Source organism: Oryzias melastigma, linkage group LG13 (genome assembly GCF_002922805.2).
Source record: "Oryzias melastigma strain HK-1 linkage group LG13, ASM292280v2, whole genome shotgun sequence".
NCBI lineage: Eukaryota > Metazoa > Chordata > Actinopteri > Beloniformes > Adrianichthyidae > Oryzias > Oryzias melastigma.
Window position 1 is genome coordinate 15116696 of NC_050524.1, and position 19432 is coordinate 15136127.

The window sequence follows — 19432 nt, forward strand, 5'->3', positions numbered from 1 at the left end:
AAACAGACACAATCCTGTACAGTTAAAATGGTCGTTCGTTGTTGCTACCCCAACAAGGATGAGGAAAAAAGGGGGAAAGTGAGAAGATTACTAACACATTTCTCCCAAATGTGCTCCATGAAGTCATGTGTTTGCACAGAAGGCACTGTGTGCACATAATCCAGACTGTCAAAGGGGAGACAGGTCAGGGTGTCAGAGCAGCTTATTCACTCATTTCAGACACAAATGACTCCAAGAACCAACATGGTTGTTGAGTTGGGCGATGAAATGATAACGATATATATCGTGATATAATCTTTTTTCTTTCTTTTCCATAGAATAATGAGTCTATTGCAATAGACTTTTATTTTGAAGGGTCAAACAGCCCAGAGCTCACTTCCGCTTATCATCTCTGTGTAACGTTCAGTTTCGGTTGATGAAGCAGCGAGCGGGACATTTGTGGATTTTTGACGGGATCCAGTCAGAACTGGAGGACAACAGAGAGTTTAATAAAAAGTTTTAATTTGGTGACCGAGAAATAACATTAGCCTAACGAGCTTTCTGGTCGTTACTGTGTTCACTGACCTGTTTAAAGTCGGACTATTTTGGTCCAGTTGTTTATGTTGTTCCACTCCAAGCATGGAGCCTATTCAGACAGTGAAAACTCAGAGCGAATCGGAACTCAGTCTGATTGAAAATAAACTGAATAATAGATCCAAGCGGATCAAATGTGTCCAGTCTGAATACACCCTAAAAGATTTGTGTGACTAAAATTAAGCTGCAATTAATTTATAAGATGAGTAACCAGGAAAAAGATAGGATGACCAAAAGTTCATTATAACTTAGAGTAGTTTGTGTCAAAGAAATTTGACTAAACTGATCAGAAAATGTTGCATTGATTTCAAAGGTTTTAATAGTTTATAAAGAGAAAACAGTTTCATAAATATTGCTTTGGCTCGTCTTTCCAACAACCACTAACATTTGAAATGAAAAGCAGACAAATGCAGCAAATTTACACAAACTACAAACCAAATCCATCATAAAAAACATAAAAAAAACATGAACAATTTATGGGGCATCTGTTTAATCTGTCCTCACAAAAAACATAAATCATTAAAAACGGAATAATTACACACAAAAAAAACTTTTTTGAGGCTGAATTCTCCATCATGAAGCAGTTTTCTGTCATTTTCCAAACAAAAGACTCAGACATCAGCGTATTTTGAGCTTTGGAAAACTAAAACAGGATGATGCTTATGGGTAAATAAGACAAACACGCATCTCCTCAGCTTACTCAACTCTGACTCTGGCCTTCTTTAAAAGACCTCTTCCTCTGGATCTCTGGGGGGCTTTGGGGGGGCCTCTGAAGTTGAGCCAGAACGCCATCAAACTAAAACCAGAGGTGATGTCATTCCTCATTGGTTGAGGCTGTCGTGTCTCTTGCTGATAAAACCAGCTGGCTCAGAGCCTCCGTGCAGCAGTTTTCAGCTGCATGTTCAGTGTTCCTGAGCGATATGAAGACCTCAACAGAACTGCACAAAACACACGTGTTTGTAATTCTGGCCTGAGCCAAAACTTTCCATGCAGAGAGGATTTGTTTGACGTTTTGGGAAATATGATTATGTGCTTTCTTAACCACTAGTTATATGTGGAAATTGATAACATGCCTTGTGTCTGTTAACCAGCAGAACGTTTGTGAGAATTTGACATATTTCACCATGAATAGGATTTAAATCATCATCAAACAAGTATAAGACTAAACTACAGTAAAATATAGTTTTACATACAGTATATACTCCATTTACTGTATATTAAACGTACAAAAAGACTCAGTTTTCTTGTTAATTGCAAATCCACACCATTAAAGTCCAATCTTAAGCTTGCATATTTATAAATCTACATCTTTATACATAGAATTTGGATTTTTTAAGAAAATACCTGGCTCATTGGAGTTACTTAATAAAAAAAATACACTACGCTGCATAAGAAACCAGTGACTTCTTAGTAAGTACATTCCTTTTTCACAATATCTGTAAAAAACAGTGGGGTCCAGAGCACTTTTTTTCTTTTCGAGATAATAGTTTGCTGCCTGCATGCACTTTGACAAAGGTTATATTGACAATCTGGAATTTTAGTGGGAAAAATTGCTTGCAGATGCATAATTCCAAACGTCCTACAAAAAAGAACTGGTTTTAAAGAAAAAAAACACAGAAGTAGCCTGCTTCTGTCTGTGTTACATCTGGAAATATGAAGTTGGTGGTACTATCATGGTTTGGGCCCTTTGTCCAACCCACCCATCCATCCATCCATCCATTTTCTTAACCTGCTGTACCCCTTTGGGGTCACGGTGCTGCCAGAGTCTAACCTGGCTCCTGTTAGGAGAAGGTACTGGTGACTTCCAAACCAATAACTTAAAAAAATAAATCCCCTGATGTGAAGAAGTGTAACAAAATCAAAAGTGGGACATGTGCCAAGATGAATTCCACAGAAGAATTACTGAAGATTAAAGTTAATGGGTTGATGAATAATTTGGTAAAACCTTTCTGGATTATTTATGTCTTTTGCTAACCTACTTCAGTGCTCATGTGAAAATGTGTTGACTTGTGATGACTTCTAATTGCCTCAGAGGTATTTCTTCGCTGTAAACCCACACATTTTTATGACGGAGTTGGAGAGTTGGATCCCACACCTCCATCCATTCATCCATCCTGCAGAACGGAGTCGCTCCTTTTCTTTTCCTCCGTCCTCCTTCAGACACAGTGACCCCGCCCACTTCACCCTCTGTGCCTCGGCTTGCGGCCGACTATCACTGACATCATCCCCTGTCCTGAAAGTCTTCTCACTGAGTCCAACCCGGCCCTCAAGGCTCTCCATATGGAGGCGATTACTATGCTGCTTTATGCTATTAGGAAGTACAAACACGTTTGAACTGACATTAAATAAACAGGTGATTACTTCTTCACACTTCTCAGCCACTTTGGTCTCCAGTGAACTATAATGGGGGGCAGTGGATACTTCTCTTTGGAGAATTATTCCTACAGCTAAGCAAAAAATGAGGAAAAAATGAAGGTAATGAAGGTTTCTACAAAATGGAGCGAACTGTGGCGAGTCTAAAAAAAAAAAAAAATTCAGATAAGTCCTATTATTTCGACAACCGAACCAGAGCTTTAAAACAGATGATTAAGTTCACAGCTCTAAATAATCCACCAGATTGATATCTACACAAAGTAATAAAAAAAGGTCGGTAATAAGACTAATTCCATCTATAAAAGCCTGTGTGATGTTTAAAAACGTGAAGAGGTGACGTGCTTTTCACAGCCCCTGCTGTTTTTCCTGGTGCTGACCGCTGTGGCTTGACCCTTTTTGGTCTTTATTGGGACTAAAGTCTGCGGTCTGCGGTGTCCACTTCGATGTACTAACCATGACGATACAGAGGGAGGCGAGCTAAATATGAGTTGTGATGTAAAAGACTCATTTGGGTGGGTGTGCCCTTTTCAACACACACAGACATAAAAAGAGTCTAATTTTCTTTCCAGACACTAAAAGGTGCAAAGCCAACAAAACACCAGAGTCTTTTAACTCTTGTTTCAATGCAAGCTGTAACACAACCCAGAACAGGCTTTTCTTTCTCAATTCAACACAACTTTTAAAGCCAAATCAAAAACCCGACCTCTGCACAGTACAGTCGTGTGATTAGCAAGCTATGCAGATACACGCCACTGAAGATGAAAAGGGCACTGATGTGGGAAACACGGCGTGGTGCTGCTAAAGAGACACAGATGTGTCTGGGCTCTTTATTACTCTTAACTAACTCTATATACAGTTCCTTCAGGCCAACAGGATGCATTGTGTGAAAGAGAAACTCACCTTCCCGACACTCCTCTCCGACAAACCCCGGGCAGCATCTCCACTCCAGCGCAGAGACTTGCTTGTAAGCAGTCTTGAAGGACGGCCTGATGACAGTTCTGTAGCTGAATGATGACAAAATACGTGTTATTTCGAGGACATGTTTCAGGTGTTGACATGTAAAGACTCAATATAGAGATGCGAACACAGTAACTGTTGACACCTTTAACACTAACTACTGAGTTTGGCTTATTATTAAGATTCATTTTAAGAACAAATCTATTAATATCATCATTTGTGGTTGCTTGTATGATTCATAGCTGATTTTGGTTCTTTTTAAATGACCAAATTCTTTGACCTAAAGTCGATCCAGGACATCCTTAGCCAAAACTTCAACCAGTGTGGCTAAGAGATAAATACCGGGTACTAAACAGTGCAATTAAGTTATCCAGATTCCTTGTATTTATTTCAAGATAAGGTATGGTAAGGTATGAATTATGTCAACCTGAACCTGTTTTTATAAAAGTGGTCATCTTTAGAGTTTTATCAACCATCCATTTTCTTAACCCTGAATCCCCTTTGAGGTCATGGGGCTGCCACAGTCTAACATGGCCGCCGTTGGACAAAGTTGAGGTACATGCTGGACAACTCACAGGGCCACACATTTACACACCCAAGCACACTCACAGTCACAATTTAGAGAAATTAATCAACCTATGAAGCATGTTTTTGGATTGAGGAAGTTAGCCAGAGATCCGGGAGAAAACCCACACAAGGAGAACATGCAAACTCCACACAGAAAGGACCCAGCTGGGATCTGAACCAGGGTCTTCGTGCTGTGAAGTGAAACCGCTAATCTCTGTGCCGGTGGGGGCCCAGGCAAACAATGACACGGGGCCTTCAGCAACAGTTGCATTACATTTTTTTAAACCCTTATCTAGGATAAAGCGTCATCCAACTTCCTTACTGGTCCACTTTTAGAGAGAATCAATGTCAAGAATCCAAATGTTTTGATAAACATTTAAAATCTGAAATCACATTTAAATGTCAAAGAGATGTATTTTACACACAATACTTATAGTTGGAAAAAAACATAAAATGTATTGAATGGGCTAATTTATCAGTCACTAACTTTGAACAAATGACACAAAGTCGGGATAAAGATTGGGCTGGAAAACACTCAATCTGGCAACGCAGACTCTGCTTTCACACTTCCACATGATCGGCTTTATAGCATTTTAACACTTTTATTAGGTGTTCAGCTCAGGGCTCCAGAGTGTCCCAGGCGATCGCCTACCTTTGCCTAATGGTAAATCCGCCCCTGCACTGTGCAGCCCAAAATATACTATACAGTAGTAAGTTTTTTCTTTTATCTGAGTGGATTTAAGCAGAAGTTCTCTTACTGAACTACAAAGGGCTGATTATCTTGTTCCTTTTTTTGTTTGTTTGTGAAGTATCGTTGAGGCAAAACAATATTTGAGCAATATCAGCATCAGCAGATAATATATATATCGTAGCAAATACTATCAAAGTGTGTTCAATGTGGATCATCTTTGATAAAACATAAACGATGAACATGTCTGCGTGTCGACAACAAGATTCACAAACAGACAGACAGAAAACTGTATGTTTTCAATGCTTTCTAGTGACGTGTGACAATATAAAGAAACATTTCCTTTAAAACACAAATGTATTAATATAGAATCTTTCAGATTTTAAATAATAAAAGTGAAATGTTGGATATCTCTAACACACTGCTGAATATATTGGCTGTTGAATATTGAAAAATGATAATAAATTAATATTATTTGTCTCTATTTGCAGTCAAAGTCTTGATGTTGCTAAGGAAGGCTGCAAAAAAAAAGATTTTTTTTTTAAATTGTTAAGTTAGATTTATTTTTAGCAATGTAACAATTGATATAACTTGTTTCCATCCACTTGAGGAATATTACTTTTACTGCTTTTGTGAATTAATTCATGTTGTCCCATCAGGAATTTTAACTAAAAAGAAGTACAGCTCTCAGCTTCTCTTAAAGAATTATTTAGATAAGTGCACATTTGACTGAAGGAGGAAGCAGCAGCTACCTGATCACTTTGGCACATGGTCCGGGCCACCGGCAGCCCTGAAACACTCTCTGCACTGAGCTTTCTGTCCCATTGTGCACTTTGCAGGTCACCGTCTTGAAAACAGTGTGCTGACACCAGTTCCTAGAAGAATACAGGTTGGAAAAGTTTTGCATTAGAGACGTTGTTAGAATTAAAGATGCTGCAACGCAAAACAAACAGGGAAAAGTGAGGGAAATCGTCCTCAGAGCATGAGTTCCCTTTAACACATAGCCTCCAATGCGTGCGCACCTACGTGACCCGGTACCGGGTGGTCCAGTGCTGCTGCTGCTGCTGTGATCCGACTTGATGCGCTGCCGCTGAATTGTGATGCCTGGAAAGCGATAAACAAACCCGGTTCCGAGCGAAGGGTAGACTAAACTAATCCACAAGAACAGCGCGTAAAGGCAAGACAAAGTCATCCTCTCAGATGTCTCAGAGAGCCTGATGGCTCCCGCGTAAATCCTTCTTTGAAAGAAATGCAAAATGACAAAAGTCGTAAGAAAACCCGTGAGAAACCGTTAACGAGCAGATCGTTTTTTCCTTCGAGCTGGCGCCCCCAGAAGCCCGACGTGAATGACATTCAGTCTCTTTCTCTTCCTTCCTATAGAATAAGTTTGGTTTCTGACGTTTGACATCGTGCCGAGAGCAAGGAGTCAAATATCCCGTGTGCGTAAAAGCGCGCTGACTGCCAGGGTTAGACGGAGTGCGTAAAAGCGCATCTGGTCTCCATTGAGAGCCACAAACGTTCAGTCTTTATATAAAATAATGTGAAAAACATGTCAGGAAGCGGTTCATGCTCCGAAAATTTTAATGCATTTCACTTTTTTTATATTTTAGCCGCGAACAATACCGCAGCAGCATTCAGAACTCCACGGAGAGCCGTTTAAAGTTTGGAAACAGACACCAAAAGTTTATTTAAGACATTGTTAACTTTTGGTTTTGGAAATAACTGGAAAGGACAAACAATAACTGGTTCGGCAAGAATAAACTGAAAATGTGTTCACACCCATGCGTTTATATGTAATTAAGACCGTTTTTAACCCACGATTTGGGGGGAATTCTGAAAACCAGCATCAGGCTGATTTTAAGTGTGAGTGAAAAGGTATCAAAATTTGTGATCCAAAAATATAACAAATACATGGGTGCTTTTGATTAGTTGAGCCAACAGTTTGATGGATAATCCATGGTAATGATACGTAAAAATGTTTATTACATGTTCCTTTTGTGGAATATCCATTGGGTGTTTTATCTAATTGTATTAATTTCTTGTTTATCATGATTGCGATTTAAACTATAATTTTTATAGGAGTGAAATGATTCATTTTAACAACGATTCAATACGAGTCGATATTTTTGGTTGCTTATTCGATTCACTTTCGATTTTGTTTTATTTTGAACAATCCAATTATTTGACCTATAATAGATGACATTTATAGCCAAAAATTCAACCAGTGTGACTCACAAATAAATACACATGTCTGTAAAATTCAAAGTGTTTCCACATATTGGACTGTAATGACCGCTTGATCATTTTTTGCTGTCATCATGTGTTTTGTCCGCTGTGATGGCACTGTGATGCTTATAAAGAAATGTATCATGTTTCAATGCAAATGGCATTTTCCGAGATTGTTTAGACTATCAATGTAACTATTTTTTTTTATTTTTAATTTCTTATTGATTAATTTGATTCTGCCTCAGACATATGGATCTGGTTGGATCAATAAATTGATTACTCAATTAATTGACTAATCGTCAAACCACTAATTAGAGTATTTCTTTTATCATGTACAGCATTTTAAGGTGCTCTTTAGCAGAAAATTACCATTTAAATAAAGCTTAATTTGAGTTTTCAATGTTTTCTGACTTTATTATTCAGTAAAGTCATTAGTTTTAGACTCCTTTGGTTATCTAAGGGAATACAACAATATGTGAGGGACTCATTAATAAAAAAACAAAACTTTATTTACTCCAAAAAGTAGAAAAAAGATAAAGAACTCCCCCCAGAGGTAAACAAAAACAAACTAACAAAAATCTCAAGAAATTAGAAAATGAACTCAGCCAACTATAAACAAACTCATCTAAAAAGAGAATCAATAGGATGATCAGCAGCTAATTGGAACATATCTGATAAATTTCCAAAGTGATCAAGCAAACAAAAAAGCCCCCCAAAAGTTGATCCCATTGTGGAATTTATAAATGAAAAAATAAATACGATTTCTGCAAATACCATATTTAAAAAAATCCATCAATTTTCCCTCTTTTTTAAAATAACTTTATTTAAAACTCGTGACAAACAGTAATACAACAATAAACTGTACATCACCCCTCCCCCCTTCAAAAAAGTGAGGGAGGTTACAAAAGCAAAAATTAACAAAATAAAAGTAAAATTTTGTTACTTGGTAAAGCAGAGACAGATAATAAAATGTAATTGCGTTTTTATTGGTACTGGGAGAAATAGTGAGAAAATTCTGTTTGATTTGAGCAATTAATTCAAATAACTTGAGTTTTTTAGCTAAATTTGGCTTCGTGAGTATATTTTAATAATTATGTCAGGAGATTTATCAGATAAAATTGTGATAACAGCTTATTTTGAGAATGAGTCCAACCAAACAGAGGAACTAGGGAAAGATTGAAGTCCTGATTCCAGTTTCCTTCCTTGTGTTTTCCTGGGTTCTGCTGAGCAGCGCCCTCTGGTGTTCACTGCTGCTTAACGCAGGCTAAGGAAACGTGTCCCGTCTCAGATGATTCGGGGCTGATGGATAAACGCAGCGTCGCTGGAGACATGGGAGGAAAAGAAGACGCGAAGATGCTAGAAAGCCCGATTGAACAATACATCGAATCTCTCCGCAAACACGTAGAAGAGCAAGACCCGGTGTTTCTGATCAGCGTGGTTGTGGCCTTAGCGGCGATTATCATCACCTGCGGTGAGAAGTTAGCGTCGCTGTTACCGTTAACCGATTAGCTTAGCAAGCTAGGCCTAGCATGTGGCTCAATGGAGATAGTTTATTCCGAGTTTCGGGTGTTTTTGTCTACACCTGTTTATGTTTTAACATTCAAATGTGTGTTTATGAACTAATTTAATTATGTTTTTACTGTTGTAGCCTCACTAGAAATGGAGAAAGCTAACCGCTAAGCTAAAGCTAACAGCTGTCAGCTGCACAGGAAGTCATTCAGACTTTGCAAACATAACCGAACATTAAAGCTCTCTCCTTTTTGTTTTTAGTTTTTCTGAAGTACTTCCTCACCAGTAAAACCGTCCGGAGTGCCGTGCTGCTGGTCGGACTGTGTGACTCCGGGAAGACCCTTCTGTTCAGTCGGGTGGGTTAAAATTCTGACCCGCGGGGTCCGGCTGTGATGAGGGGAATGTTTTTAAGGTGGTTCTGCTGTTTTTACAGCTAGTGTCAGGGAAGTTCAAGCGGACGCAGACCTCCATCACTGACAGCAGTGCCCCATATAAAGCAAAAAGTGATAAGGTGAGTTAAAGACTTGAAATATAGCTAAACGTTGAGACATATAGGACGCCTTTTTACAATTTTTCTGTCCTTTTCTGATGCCAGGGAGCAACTTGGACTCTGATAGACCTGCCAGGACATGACAGTCTCCGTGCTCAGTATCTGGAGAAATTCAAGTCAGCAGCCAGGTGAGAAGCCAAACACATTTATATCCTAATCCAATCATCTTTTGCTCTATTGTCAAAGCAATCTCAGTCTTCTTTAAATTAAGATTATGTAGATTTTAGCCAAAATCAACAAACGTATCGTTTTCTAAGACATGATTTCTACAGAGCAATTGGAGTTAATCAGAAATTCACCTCTGAGTTGTGGACGGGGACTGTTCGTATGGGAGTAAACCTCAGCTGATATTCCATCATCCCTTTTACACTCTCTCCTGCTAGCTTGCAGCCCCTCATAACCCCAAGCTAACATTATCGGTGCAATAACAATGGCGAGAAGTATTGGTGCTATCCAGCCATACAGTTTTGAGTGCCAGCTCGGATGCTAATGGATTTATTTGTCTACAAGTGGATGCATTAGAATGACATGGAGTAGCGAGACTTTGACCCACCCATTTCACTGACAGTGTCACAAAAGACAGCTTTTAAAACGGCAGGTTTTCATCTGCTCCTGATTCATTCTGATTGAATAAAGAAATACTCTTAATTGTAATTTTCTTTGAATATGTCCTCCATCTTGAGAAAAATGCTACAAAACATGATTTTCATTGGAGTGAGTAAATAAAAAGCGATATGTTTTAATGCTGGTTAATAATTAAACACAGGGTTGTTGTAATTTGTCAAACAAACGCTGTAAAAATCACCATTATTGTCATAATTCAGTTCAGTCCAGGTCATTGTTAGGCGAAATTAAATGATTAACCTTTGATGGCTAACAAATTAAAGTTTTTTGCTGAAATCTTCCCATACTGAGTATACAAATTAACAAACTCTTTTTAAATAGAGATATTGGAAGAAACCATCAGCAGACCCACTCCAATGAAAATTGTGTTTTTTTTTGTTTTTTTTTTACATGTTCCTATAACATTTTTGTCATGATAAATGGAAATATATACAGAAAATTAAGTTTAAATTTACATATGTGAGTATTTCTTTATTCCAATTGTGGTGAATCAAGACCTGACACAAAAATCCAGTTAGAAAAGAGTTGGTTTGATCTTGGTTCCACAAAGGATTAGCGTGCTGGCTAAAGACTCTGCCACCAATTCTAATTGTGAAACTTTTAGGATTAACCTGTAATCCTGCAGATTTAGAATGAAGATCCCTGTTTGGAAAACACGGGAACTGTGAGGTATTTCAGTTAAAACGATGCTGGTCTGTTTAATGCTTCATATGCGAGTGAAAAATCTCAAATCTGTTTTCTACATTCATAGAAGTAAAGCCAAAAACTGCAGAAATATTCTGTTCCAGCACTACTTTAAGGCCTCTTTTTACAGGAAAGATCTTGCTGGTTATCTTGCTTGTTTGAAACTTACAAAAAATACAGTCAAGCTATTAGGAAGTCTTTGTATTTGTGATTATATTTCAGGCATTCATAGCTGATGTATTTGCACTTGAAATCATGCTCACCCCACTTTCTCTCTACTACCAGAGCCATCGTGTTTGTGGTGGACAGCGCCATCTTCCAGAAAGAAGTCAGAGACGTAGCCGAGTTCCTGTACGTCCTGCTGACCGATAGCGTGATCTGCCGAAACACCCCGACTCTCCTGGTGGCGTGCAACAAGCAAGGTTTAACATCCTTTTTTTTTTTTTTATGTAATGTTTGTATTCCTCCTATAAGAAGATGAATGTGCTATTTACACGTGTTTATTTTGATAGACATCACCATGGCAAAATCTGCTAAACTGATCCAACAGCAGCTGGAAAAAGAATTGTAAGTAATTCTTACCCCAACTTACTTCCTGACATCTGACCAGCTTATTATTGTAGTATTGTTCGACTTTTTGGTGTTAGCATAATTAGGGTTAGTATCTGGTACTTAAAGGTATCTTTACATTTTTAGACTCTCAGCAGAATTCTTACTCTGGCAGAGGATTAGATATGAACCTTATGGCATATATGAAAACTGTCCTGCATTTTTAATTTAAGTAAAGCTGCAGCAGGAGGATTTTTTTTTTTTTTTTTTTTTTAAACAGGGCAGGTTTTATTTTGTGCTGCTGTCAACAGTAAAAGGAGTTACACCTGTTATAAATATTAAATTATTATACTATTTAAGTTATATTTATATATCAATTAATTTTATTAATTGGCACAAAAAAAATCCTCAATATTGTTCATTTTTTCAGTTAGACTTTATGGCTCTTACAGGTTCTGGTCTGTAAGAATCTAGACCAAATGGCTCTCATTCTGCACATCTACATTCATGACAATGCCAACGATTTTCCCCAAAAGGGGAGTATTTTGTAATAACAATTTCTCTGCTTCTGCAGGAATACCCTGAGAGTGACCCGCTCAGCAGCTCTCAGCTCCCAGGACGGCTCCGTTGGCGGAAGCGTGTTTTTGGGCAAAAAAGGCAAGGACTTTGAGTTCAGCCAGCTGCCTATGAGGGTGGAGTTCCTGGAGTGCACTGCCCTTGGCAACAAGGCAGAAGAGGGAGAGGCGGACATTAAAAGCCTTGAGAAGAGCCTGGCTAAACTGTGAAATCTGCAGCTTAACACCTTCTGCACGAAGTGTCGCCTTAAAGACACAACGCTCCAACCAGAATGTCCATTATTGCCTAAGTAATTAGAGCAAGGTAGGGAAAAATGCTCCAGAGTGAGACGTGTGTCATGTCGGCCTCTTAACTCCATTCAACAGGAATGTATTGGTGGAAAGAAAAATGATTTCTCTAACCAGAAGCATAGAACCCTCACGTGCTTAATAGACAATCAAATAACTGATGTTTGTCAGAAATATCAAGAATTTTGTGTTTGGCTTCCAACATCTACAGCTGGAACCTCAGTGTTTGTAAGAAAAATGCTCAGATTTATTTTCTGTTTGTCGGAGCTGTATCGACTAAAGCACGAGCTGTTTCTTCTTTACCTATTTAATTCCATCAGTGCCTCTTTTCCTGGTGTACACTCAGTTTTCCGTTTGTTCATAGACTGGCTTACAGTGAAAAAAAGTTTCATTTCTAATGAATGTGTAGATTTTCTGTAGTTCAGTTAAGCTTTTATTATATTCTGCTTGTTCAAGAAAGAATGTTTTGCAGTGAAATGAGAAATATGTTGATGCAACAGTCCAAACATTTTCTTTCAAATTTAGTCTGAGATGACTCAAGATTTTATTTCCACAAACCAGTTTAGGTTAGTTCTTTCATTGTTGTCTGGTAAGGAGTCGTTTTCATTAAAACTATTGTGATTTGGTTTAAAAAAAAAAGATTTTTCTTTTTGGATGTGATTGTTAAAGCACCTGAAAAGTCCACTGTTGGACAAAAAACAGTACATTTCTTCTCTGCTGCCTTGTGTCTAAGCCTGTTCCTTTTTTATTTTCAGCTCCAGATTTCCTGAAAAAGAATCTTGTGGTTGTGTTTTTACTGTAAACAAAGCTGCAAGAAAGTTTATTAAATTAGATGCAGCTACAGCTGAGACAGAGGATAGACTGTCAAACTGGAGCTCTGGTCTGCGACCATCACGCTGGGTACTCCTTTCAGCTCTGCGGGGCACAGCCAGTTCACTTTGTCGCTGTGCTTGATGCTCAGTTTGGGTCCAGGCTTGTCCGTGACCTTCTCTGCAGCTGCCTCTTCTTCCTCGTCTGTCTCCTTTTCCTGCGGCGCAGTCTGTTCTTTAGTCTGAGTCTGCTCTTTTCTCTTCGCCTTGCTCCTCCTCTTCCTGTGCTGTGGTGCTGCTCCTTGTGGTTTTCCCTCAGGAGATACCACTGGATGCTTACTGAGGTCCCACAAGGCCACATGACTGTCGTTTCCGCCGGTGACGAGCCAGTAAGGGTGTGATAAGAAACCAACAAAATGGGCTTGTGAAGCTCCCTGGCTGTGAGCTTTGATGGCTCCCTGCTGCTCCAGTTTGGAACCGCTGCCAATTCGCATCATGTGTACGCGCCCGTCTTCTGACGCACAGCCTAAAATGTTACCACAGCTCGCCACAGTCACACAGTGCACCAATGGAGGGTTGAAGAGTTGACCAGGGCGCTGCTGATGGAGGCTTTCGTCGTCTTCTGCCGCATCCTGGAGGTTGAGGGTCCAGAGAGGGCGTGTCTTCTGCAGGTTCCACAACATTACCTGAAGCAGAGGAAATATTTACGGTGTTGATACATCACCAAGACACTCTTCAGTTCTCCGTTTCCTCACCTGCATGTCCAGTCCAACAGACACCAGGTTGTTGGGCCGGTGTGGTCGGAAAGCCACAGAGGAGCAGATGTTTGTGTGTCTGCGAAGTGTCCTGGACGTTTTACCCCCCGGGATCTCCAGCACTCGCACCGCCCCTGAATCATCCGCTACTGCCAGGGCTGAACCCGTCTCATTCAGCGCCAAAGCATTGATCTCCTCTTCCCCTGCTCCACGGAAATCCTCCACAGAGCTTTTGAGGTTCCTTGGGTCAAGCACACTCGCTGTGTCTCCATGGGATGCAAACAGCTGGTTTGAAGCTGTGGGGGAAAACACCACACTGGTAATGTCGTCTTCCCCGGGGAGGGTCATACGGCCCCCAATGGTGCCATCTTGACTCCAGATTGTAATCTGTCCACCCTCAGAACCTGAAGCAACGAGACCCTCTGGACAGGAAGAAGCACCGACGCATAAGATGGAGGTGGAGTGTCCTTCAGACCACTGTCTGGCCATTTCTGTCCAAAAAAAACACAAGTTAGTAAAAATTAAACACGAGATAGTGGTATGAAAGGGATGTAAACACGTTTAGTTAATTGCTACAGTTATTGCAATGAGATTTAATCCTTTATAATTTCTCTTTCAATGAAAAAATAACTAGTTTTAAATTAAATGATGTGAGGGGAAAAAAACATAAAAATTTCAACCATTTATTTTTAAGTTAAGCTTTTCTAAATTACATGAAAGTTTGATAAATTGATACCAATAACAACAAATAGCAGGTGTACTTTGCCCTTCAGTCTTAAAAAAAACATATATCCATTTTTAAAGTAAATTAAACGTTTTTCAGATTGTCAAAGATTAATAAAAAGTGAAGTAGATCAGTTTTTAAAGCTCTAAATAAAAATACTAATGAATGCAGGAATCCTTCGACCAAGTTTTAACTCGTAGGTTTCAAAGTAATGTTTTTAAAGTCATTTTATACGCCGCTAAGTGGAAAAACATGTTTAAAAAATGCACTCTAGCTCTCATTGTTTTTAACAAATGTCAAACTCTCTAGTTTTTAGCACTGCAGCTAGCTAGTTAGCATGAACGACATGACGCAGTTTCGCGTTTACTTTGACATTTGCCTTGAGTAATTGGAACAATAAAGCCAGTGTTTTTAATAAACGTTAATTTATTGTTTGCATATCAATATTGGGACTTGTGATTACCTTAACGAGCGAAGTCCTAACCTCAGCGAGATGACATGTGGGTCTCTGTCGCTCGCTGATGACGTCACAGTGTAAAAGTTTTGCTGTCACGCAGAGTTGAAGCAGCAAAGAGGGGATTTTAAAAATGCAATTAAAAAAAAAATTAATAGAATACCAGCATAAATTCTGGCCCAACAAATTGCTTACAAATGAAGATAATTTTTAATAGAATGTGGTCTTCGCATATAATTATCTCCAAAATATCCACACTTTCACGTCTGTCTTTTAGGTTTGGGAGCAAAAACCTGGTTGATAAGTTCAGTGCAGATTTCTTGAAGTTTGACATTTTCATACAAAATCAAAATTTAAATGGCCTCAAAAACATTTTTTTTGTAGAAGAAATTTTTGCATCGTTTAATTTCGGGCCAGCATTTTAATAAGATATTTTTTTTAAAGCTTTTTCTGTTTTAACTGATTTATAATGATAATGCACCATGTTTTTTTATATGAGATTGGACATTTTTGACCATTGAAGAGTTAAATAGTCCTTGCTCACTCTTTGAAGAGAAGTTTGACACGCTTTAAGCTGAAAGAAGCCGCTTGTTATTTCCCAGGCGCTGTGCAATGAGAAGACAAAGGGAAGCAGAGAGAATACATAGAGGACAGATCATAACTTCTTTGTTCAGTTTGACCCCTCACTCTGCCTTCTTTCCCACAATGGTCACTCTCCGCTGATTCATCCAAAGCTGTAGATCTGATGAGTGTTCATTTCTGGGTCAGTGAGCAGCATGCCGTGCTGCTGCAGTGAACAGAGAGAACAGACCACGGCTTTCAGATCCTCTGTGGAATACACAAACTCACTGCACTGTCATCCCCTCAATCAGGTGCAAACCCTCTCTGTACCAACACAAAGCAACTGCAGCTCTTTCTGAACTTTGGGAAGGTAAGGATCCTTTTTTATGATGAATAGAAGAAACTGGCTCAAGTATTTGATGCAACAGTAAATATTTTTGTTCACTGTTGATATCTTGACCGATTTGCATTTATGGTATTTCTTTTAGAATATATTAATGTTTATAAAAGCAAATTAAAAATAGAGAAAAGCCATAATTTCTACTGTTAATAAAGAGATGGATGTGGGAATGATTTCCTAAATCTCAATTTTGCACAAGCTCATGTAAATGTTGTGTTTTTCCATGAAAGTTGGTTCTGATTCAGACTTTTTTTGCAGGAAATTTCTGGGTTTACTTCGAGGAACTGTCACACAGTCTTGCTGGAGCATGAGGTCGCCCTACTTTCCGGCGAGATCTGTGCTTTTCCGAAAAGAGTCCAATGGAGTGACGTACAGAGTCCCCGCTCTGATCTACCTGCCCCGCAACAGAACCTTCCTGGCCTTCTGTGAGGAGAGACTCAGCCCGTCTGACTCCCAGGCTCACCTGCTCGTTGTGAGGAAAGGCACTTTCTTCAGGAACTATGTGGAGGTCTGTGGTCATGTAGAAAGCATTTTTAGAAAATATTAACCCAAAATAACCCATGGTGACATCAGTGTAACTGAAAAACATCAGAAATGTGTTATATGGTCCACTTGGTTTGTGGTTTACTTTTTATTTTAAGGAAAAATTGGTTTAGGTTCTTATGGGTTGAAATAGTCCTTATCTTATTTTTACTGCTCCAAATATAAGTTTTGAAGACACTCTAACAAGTTAAAGAACGGAAGTGCAAAAGTAGTTTGGTTTAAATCCATATTGTGATTGAAAAAAAATAATAATAATAATACAATCTTATAATGGGCAACTTTTTTTTTTTTGCAGGATGATGGTGTATTTACCGATTCTAGAGAAAGATTTAAAGATCCACTCCAATGAAAACCACGTCTTTGGTGTTTTTAACATGTTCCTCCAGCATTTTTATCATGATGGCGGACATATATATACAGAAAATGAAGATTACAACTGTATTTCTGAATATTTCTTTATTCAGATTGTGGTGAATCAGGAGGAGATGGAATATTCCTTTTGATAAAAACCTCTCTTTTGATGCAGCAACAGAAATGGGGGGGCCAAAGTCTCCTTGCTACTTTATATTCCGATCCATCCGAATGCAGAAACACAGATCCATAAACATTTACATTTCCTTCCTCTGAGCTGGTATCTGGCTCAAAACGTTATGACAGGATAGCTCCGATATTGTTTTCTATTTTTGTCGCACCGCTAATGTTAGCTTGGGGGTTATGAATAGCTGTAAGCTAACGGGAGAGAGTGTAAACAAAGGGATGATGGGATGTCAGTGGAAGCTTACTTCCGTATCAACTGTCCTGCCCACAACTTAGGTGCAATTTTCTGATGAACTACTACACCATTTTTGCCAGAGAAAACAACACAAGTTTTCTGATTTTGGCTAAAAATGACATAATCATAATTGAAAACCACAAGGAACACATTTACAATAAAACGATTTGGAGTGGGACTTTATGCAAAACAGAAATTAAGAACCCAGGAAAGAGTCAGACAGTTGGCATTTACAAAAGATTCCAGAAGGTTCAACTGAGACTTTAAAAAATAATGTTTATAAGTTGATTTAACACAATTTCCTAAAGGTTATATTTGCAACACAATTCGTCTTTTATCATATCTAGCTTTCATTTATTTTTTCTTTTACGCATGCTTTTTTCTGCCACTGTCTCTGGATTTTGTGGTAGTGGGGGAACATCAGTGTTCTGGGCACCGCCTACCTTCCGGGCCACAGGTCCATGAACCCGTGTCCAGTGTTCGATGACTTCACGGGAACGCTCTTCCTCTTCTTCATCGCTGTTCTTGGCCACACGTCAGAGTCCTACCAGCTGGTGACGGGGCAGAACGTGACCCGGCTCTGCTACATCTCCAGCACCGATGGCGGGGACACCTGGAGTCCAGTCACCGACTTGACCAAGACAGTCATAGGAGACACCATCAAAGGTCTAAATATATCCCCTTTGAACAGATTTGAACTAAATCTGGAAAGTCTTTATGATCTGTTTATACTTATTGAGATAAAAACAACACAAATTGTGCTTTTTTTCTCCTTTGCACTTCATATGATAACCAAGTCAGACAAAAAAGACTTCAGAAATTTCCAAAAACTAGTTATGAATCAGAATGCATCAAGACCTCCAATCAATATTTGATCATTACTTAATCTCCAAAAGATATAGCATTTTTTTTTATCTCCTTTTGCATAAATTAACCAAGATTTTTATTGTGAAACCACAGAAAAGTTATGGTCTTCAGTAAATTGTGGCTCTCCGAAGGAAATGGAATTGCCAACAATTTGATAAAAGTAGAGGAAAATGGGTAGCAGTGCACTGAAAACAACTCACAGTCCTATTCCTCTCCTTCTTCCTGGTAGATTGGGCCACGTTTGCTCTCGGTCCGGGTCACGGCCTGCAGCTGAAGTCGGGCCGTCTGCTCATTCCGGCCTATGCCTATCACATTGAGTGCAAAGAGTGTTTTGGACGCCTCTGCCAGACCACTCCTCGCTCCTTCTGCTTCCATAGCGACACGCACGGCAGGAGCTGGCGCTTCGGAGAAGCCATTCCAGCTCCAGAGAGCGTGGAGTGCCAGATGGTGTCTGTGGATGAAGAGGACGGCTCCAACGTGTTGTACTGCAACGCACGGAGCCCTCTGGGATACAGGGTGCAAGCCCTCAGTCTGGATGACGGAGCCGTGTTCCAGTCTGGGCAGCTGGTGCCCCGGCTGGTGGAGCCTCGAAACGGTTGTCACGGCAGCATCGTTGGATTTCCTGCCCCGTTACATTTGTACAAAACTCTGAAGAATTGCTCAAAGCGTCTCGGCTCCAGACACTGGACATCCCACTTGAGTAACGTTCACCCTCACCATCACAATCCAGATTTCCTGAACCCCACCTGGGTGGTGTATTCCCATCCCACACTGACCACCGCCCGCAAGGATCTGGGTCTGTTCCTCAGCCTGTTTCCACGGGATCCAGACAGCTGGCGTGGCCCCTGGGTGATTTACGAGGGTCCTAGCGCGTACTCCGATCTGGCCTACCTGGAGCTGTCCGCCTCACCTGAAGCCATCCCTGCCGTGGCCTTCGCCTGCCTCTTTGAGTGCGGCACCAAAACCCCCTACGATGAGATCTGCTTCAGCATATTCACACTCTACGAGCTCATCGACAATCTGCCCACGAACGCACAGCCGAGGCAGGACGACTGGGAACAGACACACCAGACCCAGAGAGCACCTGCTGTCCAGCCGAGGCCACACGTGAAGAAGAGGAGGAAGAAGCTGCTCGAGATGTGTTCTGCTTCCTAAACAGTCTGAAACTTTTTCTTTCATGATTAATACCATTCAAATACAATGTATTCCTTCCTCAGGTGCACTGTTAAAGCAAATTCAATATTAAAATGCAATTTTCATGAGCTTTTTTTTAGTATAAAATTGTTTTAATGTTGTTTTTTCTTTAAGAAATTTGTCATTTTGGTTTTTCATGCTCAGAATTTTTCATTATTGTCTAAAGTTTCTTGGTGCTTTCACTCTATTA

General features: G+C 39.7%; 4 protein-coding genes and 1 long non-coding RNA gene across 7 annotated transcripts in view; 2 read left to right on the forward strand and 3 right to left on the reverse strand.

Moving 5' to 3' along the window:
- LOC112149102 (collagen alpha-1(XXVI) chain) overlaps nt 1–6830 on the reverse strand; it is a 23528-nt gene extending 16698 nt beyond the window's left edge. The window contains exons 1-3 of the mRNA XM_024276562.2: nt 6181–6830; nt 5911–6033; nt 3847–3950 (exon numbers count right to left, since the gene is read on the reverse strand). Of these exons, the coding sequence (XP_024132330.1) occupies nt 3847–3950; nt 5911–6033; nt 6181–6350 (397 nt within the window). The 5' untranslated portion in view covers nt 6351–6830. The remainder of the gene's footprint in view (nt 1–3846; nt 3951–5910; nt 6034–6180) is intronic.
- Nucleotides 6831–8597: 1767 nt separating this feature from the next.
- Nucleotides 8598–12799, forward strand: srprb (SRP receptor subunit beta). The gene is made up of 7 exons (XM_024276559.2): nt 8598–8855; nt 9155–9249; nt 9327–9404; nt 9489–9571; nt 11037–11173; nt 11264–11318; nt 11875–12799. The coding sequence occupies exons 1-7, from the start codon at nt 8687–8689 to the stop codon at nt 12083–12085; spliced, it is 828 nt and encodes a 275-aa protein (XP_024132327.1). The 5' UTR covers nt 8598–8686; the 3' UTR covers nt 12086–12799.
- Nucleotides 12698–15190, reverse strand: wdr53 (WD repeat domain 53). 2 transcript variants are annotated; one of them, XM_024276558.2, is made up of 3 exons: nt 14920–15190; nt 13728–14218; nt 12698–13658 (listed from the first exon to the last, which is right to left on the reverse strand). In XM_024276558.2, the coding sequence occupies exons 2-3, from the start codon at nt 14214–14216 to the stop codon at nt 13002–13004; spliced, it is 1146 nt and encodes a 381-aa protein (XP_024132326.1). In that variant the 5' UTR covers nt 14217–14218; nt 14920–15190; the 3' UTR covers nt 12698–13001. The 2 variants fall into 2 exon arrangements, with proteins under 2 accessions (XP_024132326.1, XP_024132325.1); XM_024276557.2 differs by having other exon boundaries at nt 14915–15189.
- neu4 (sialidase 4) lies at nt 14131–19310 on the forward strand. Of its 2 annotated transcripts, XM_024276555.1 has the most exons (5): nt 14131–14237; nt 15778–15836; nt 16125–16374; nt 17592–17847; nt 18278–19310. In XM_024276555.1, the coding sequence occupies exons 3-5, from the start codon at nt 16174–16176 to the stop codon at nt 19201–19203; spliced, it is 1383 nt and encodes a 460-aa protein (XP_024132323.1). In that variant the 5' UTR covers nt 14131–14237; nt 15778–15836; nt 16125–16173; the 3' UTR covers nt 19204–19310. The 2 variants fall into 2 exon arrangements, with proteins under 2 accessions (XP_024132323.1, XP_024132322.1); XM_024276554.2 differs by lacking the exons at nt 14131–14237; nt 15778–15836 and having other exon boundaries at nt 15872–16374.
- LOC118599480 lies at nt 17535–18354 on the reverse strand. The gene is made up of 2 exons (XR_004948860.1): nt 18249–18354; nt 17535–17812 (listed from the first exon to the last, which is right to left on the reverse strand). It is a non-coding gene; the product is annotated as an uncharacterized LOC118599480 (long non-coding RNA).
- Nucleotides 19311–19432: the final 122 nt, after the last annotated feature.

Coding starts and splice junctions, on each gene's coding strand:
- srprb (XM_024276559.2), top strand. CDS start 8,687: ATGGATAAACGCAGCGTCGCTGGAGACATGGGAGGAAAAGAAGACGCG. Junction 8,856..9,154: donor GGCGATTATCATCACCTGCG/GTGAGAAGTTAG, acceptor TTTTGTTTTTAG/TTTTTCTGAAGTACTTCCTC. Junction 11,174..11,263: donor GGTGGCGTGCAACAAGCAAG/GTTTAACATCCT, acceptor TTATTTTGATAG/ACATCACCATGGCAAAATCT.
- neu4 (XM_024276554.2), top strand. CDS start 16,075: ATGTTGTGTTTTTCCATGAAAGTTGGTTCTGATTCAGACTTTTTTTGC. Junction 16,375..17,591: donor TCTTCAGGAACTATGTGGAG/GTCTGTGGTCAT, acceptor ATTTTGTGGTAG/TGGGGGAACATCAGTGTTCT. Junction 17,848..18,277: donor CATAGGAGACACCATCAAAG/GTCTAAATATAT, acceptor TCTTCCTGGTAG/ATTGGGCCACGTTTGCTCTC.
- wdr53 (XM_024276558.2), bottom strand. CDS start 14,216: ATGGCCAGACAGTGGTCTGAAGGACACTCCACCTCCATCTTATGCGTC. Junction 13,659..13,727: donor CTGTTGGACTGGACATGCAG/GTGAGGAAACGG, acceptor CCTCTGCTTCAG/GTAATGTTGTGGAACCTGCA.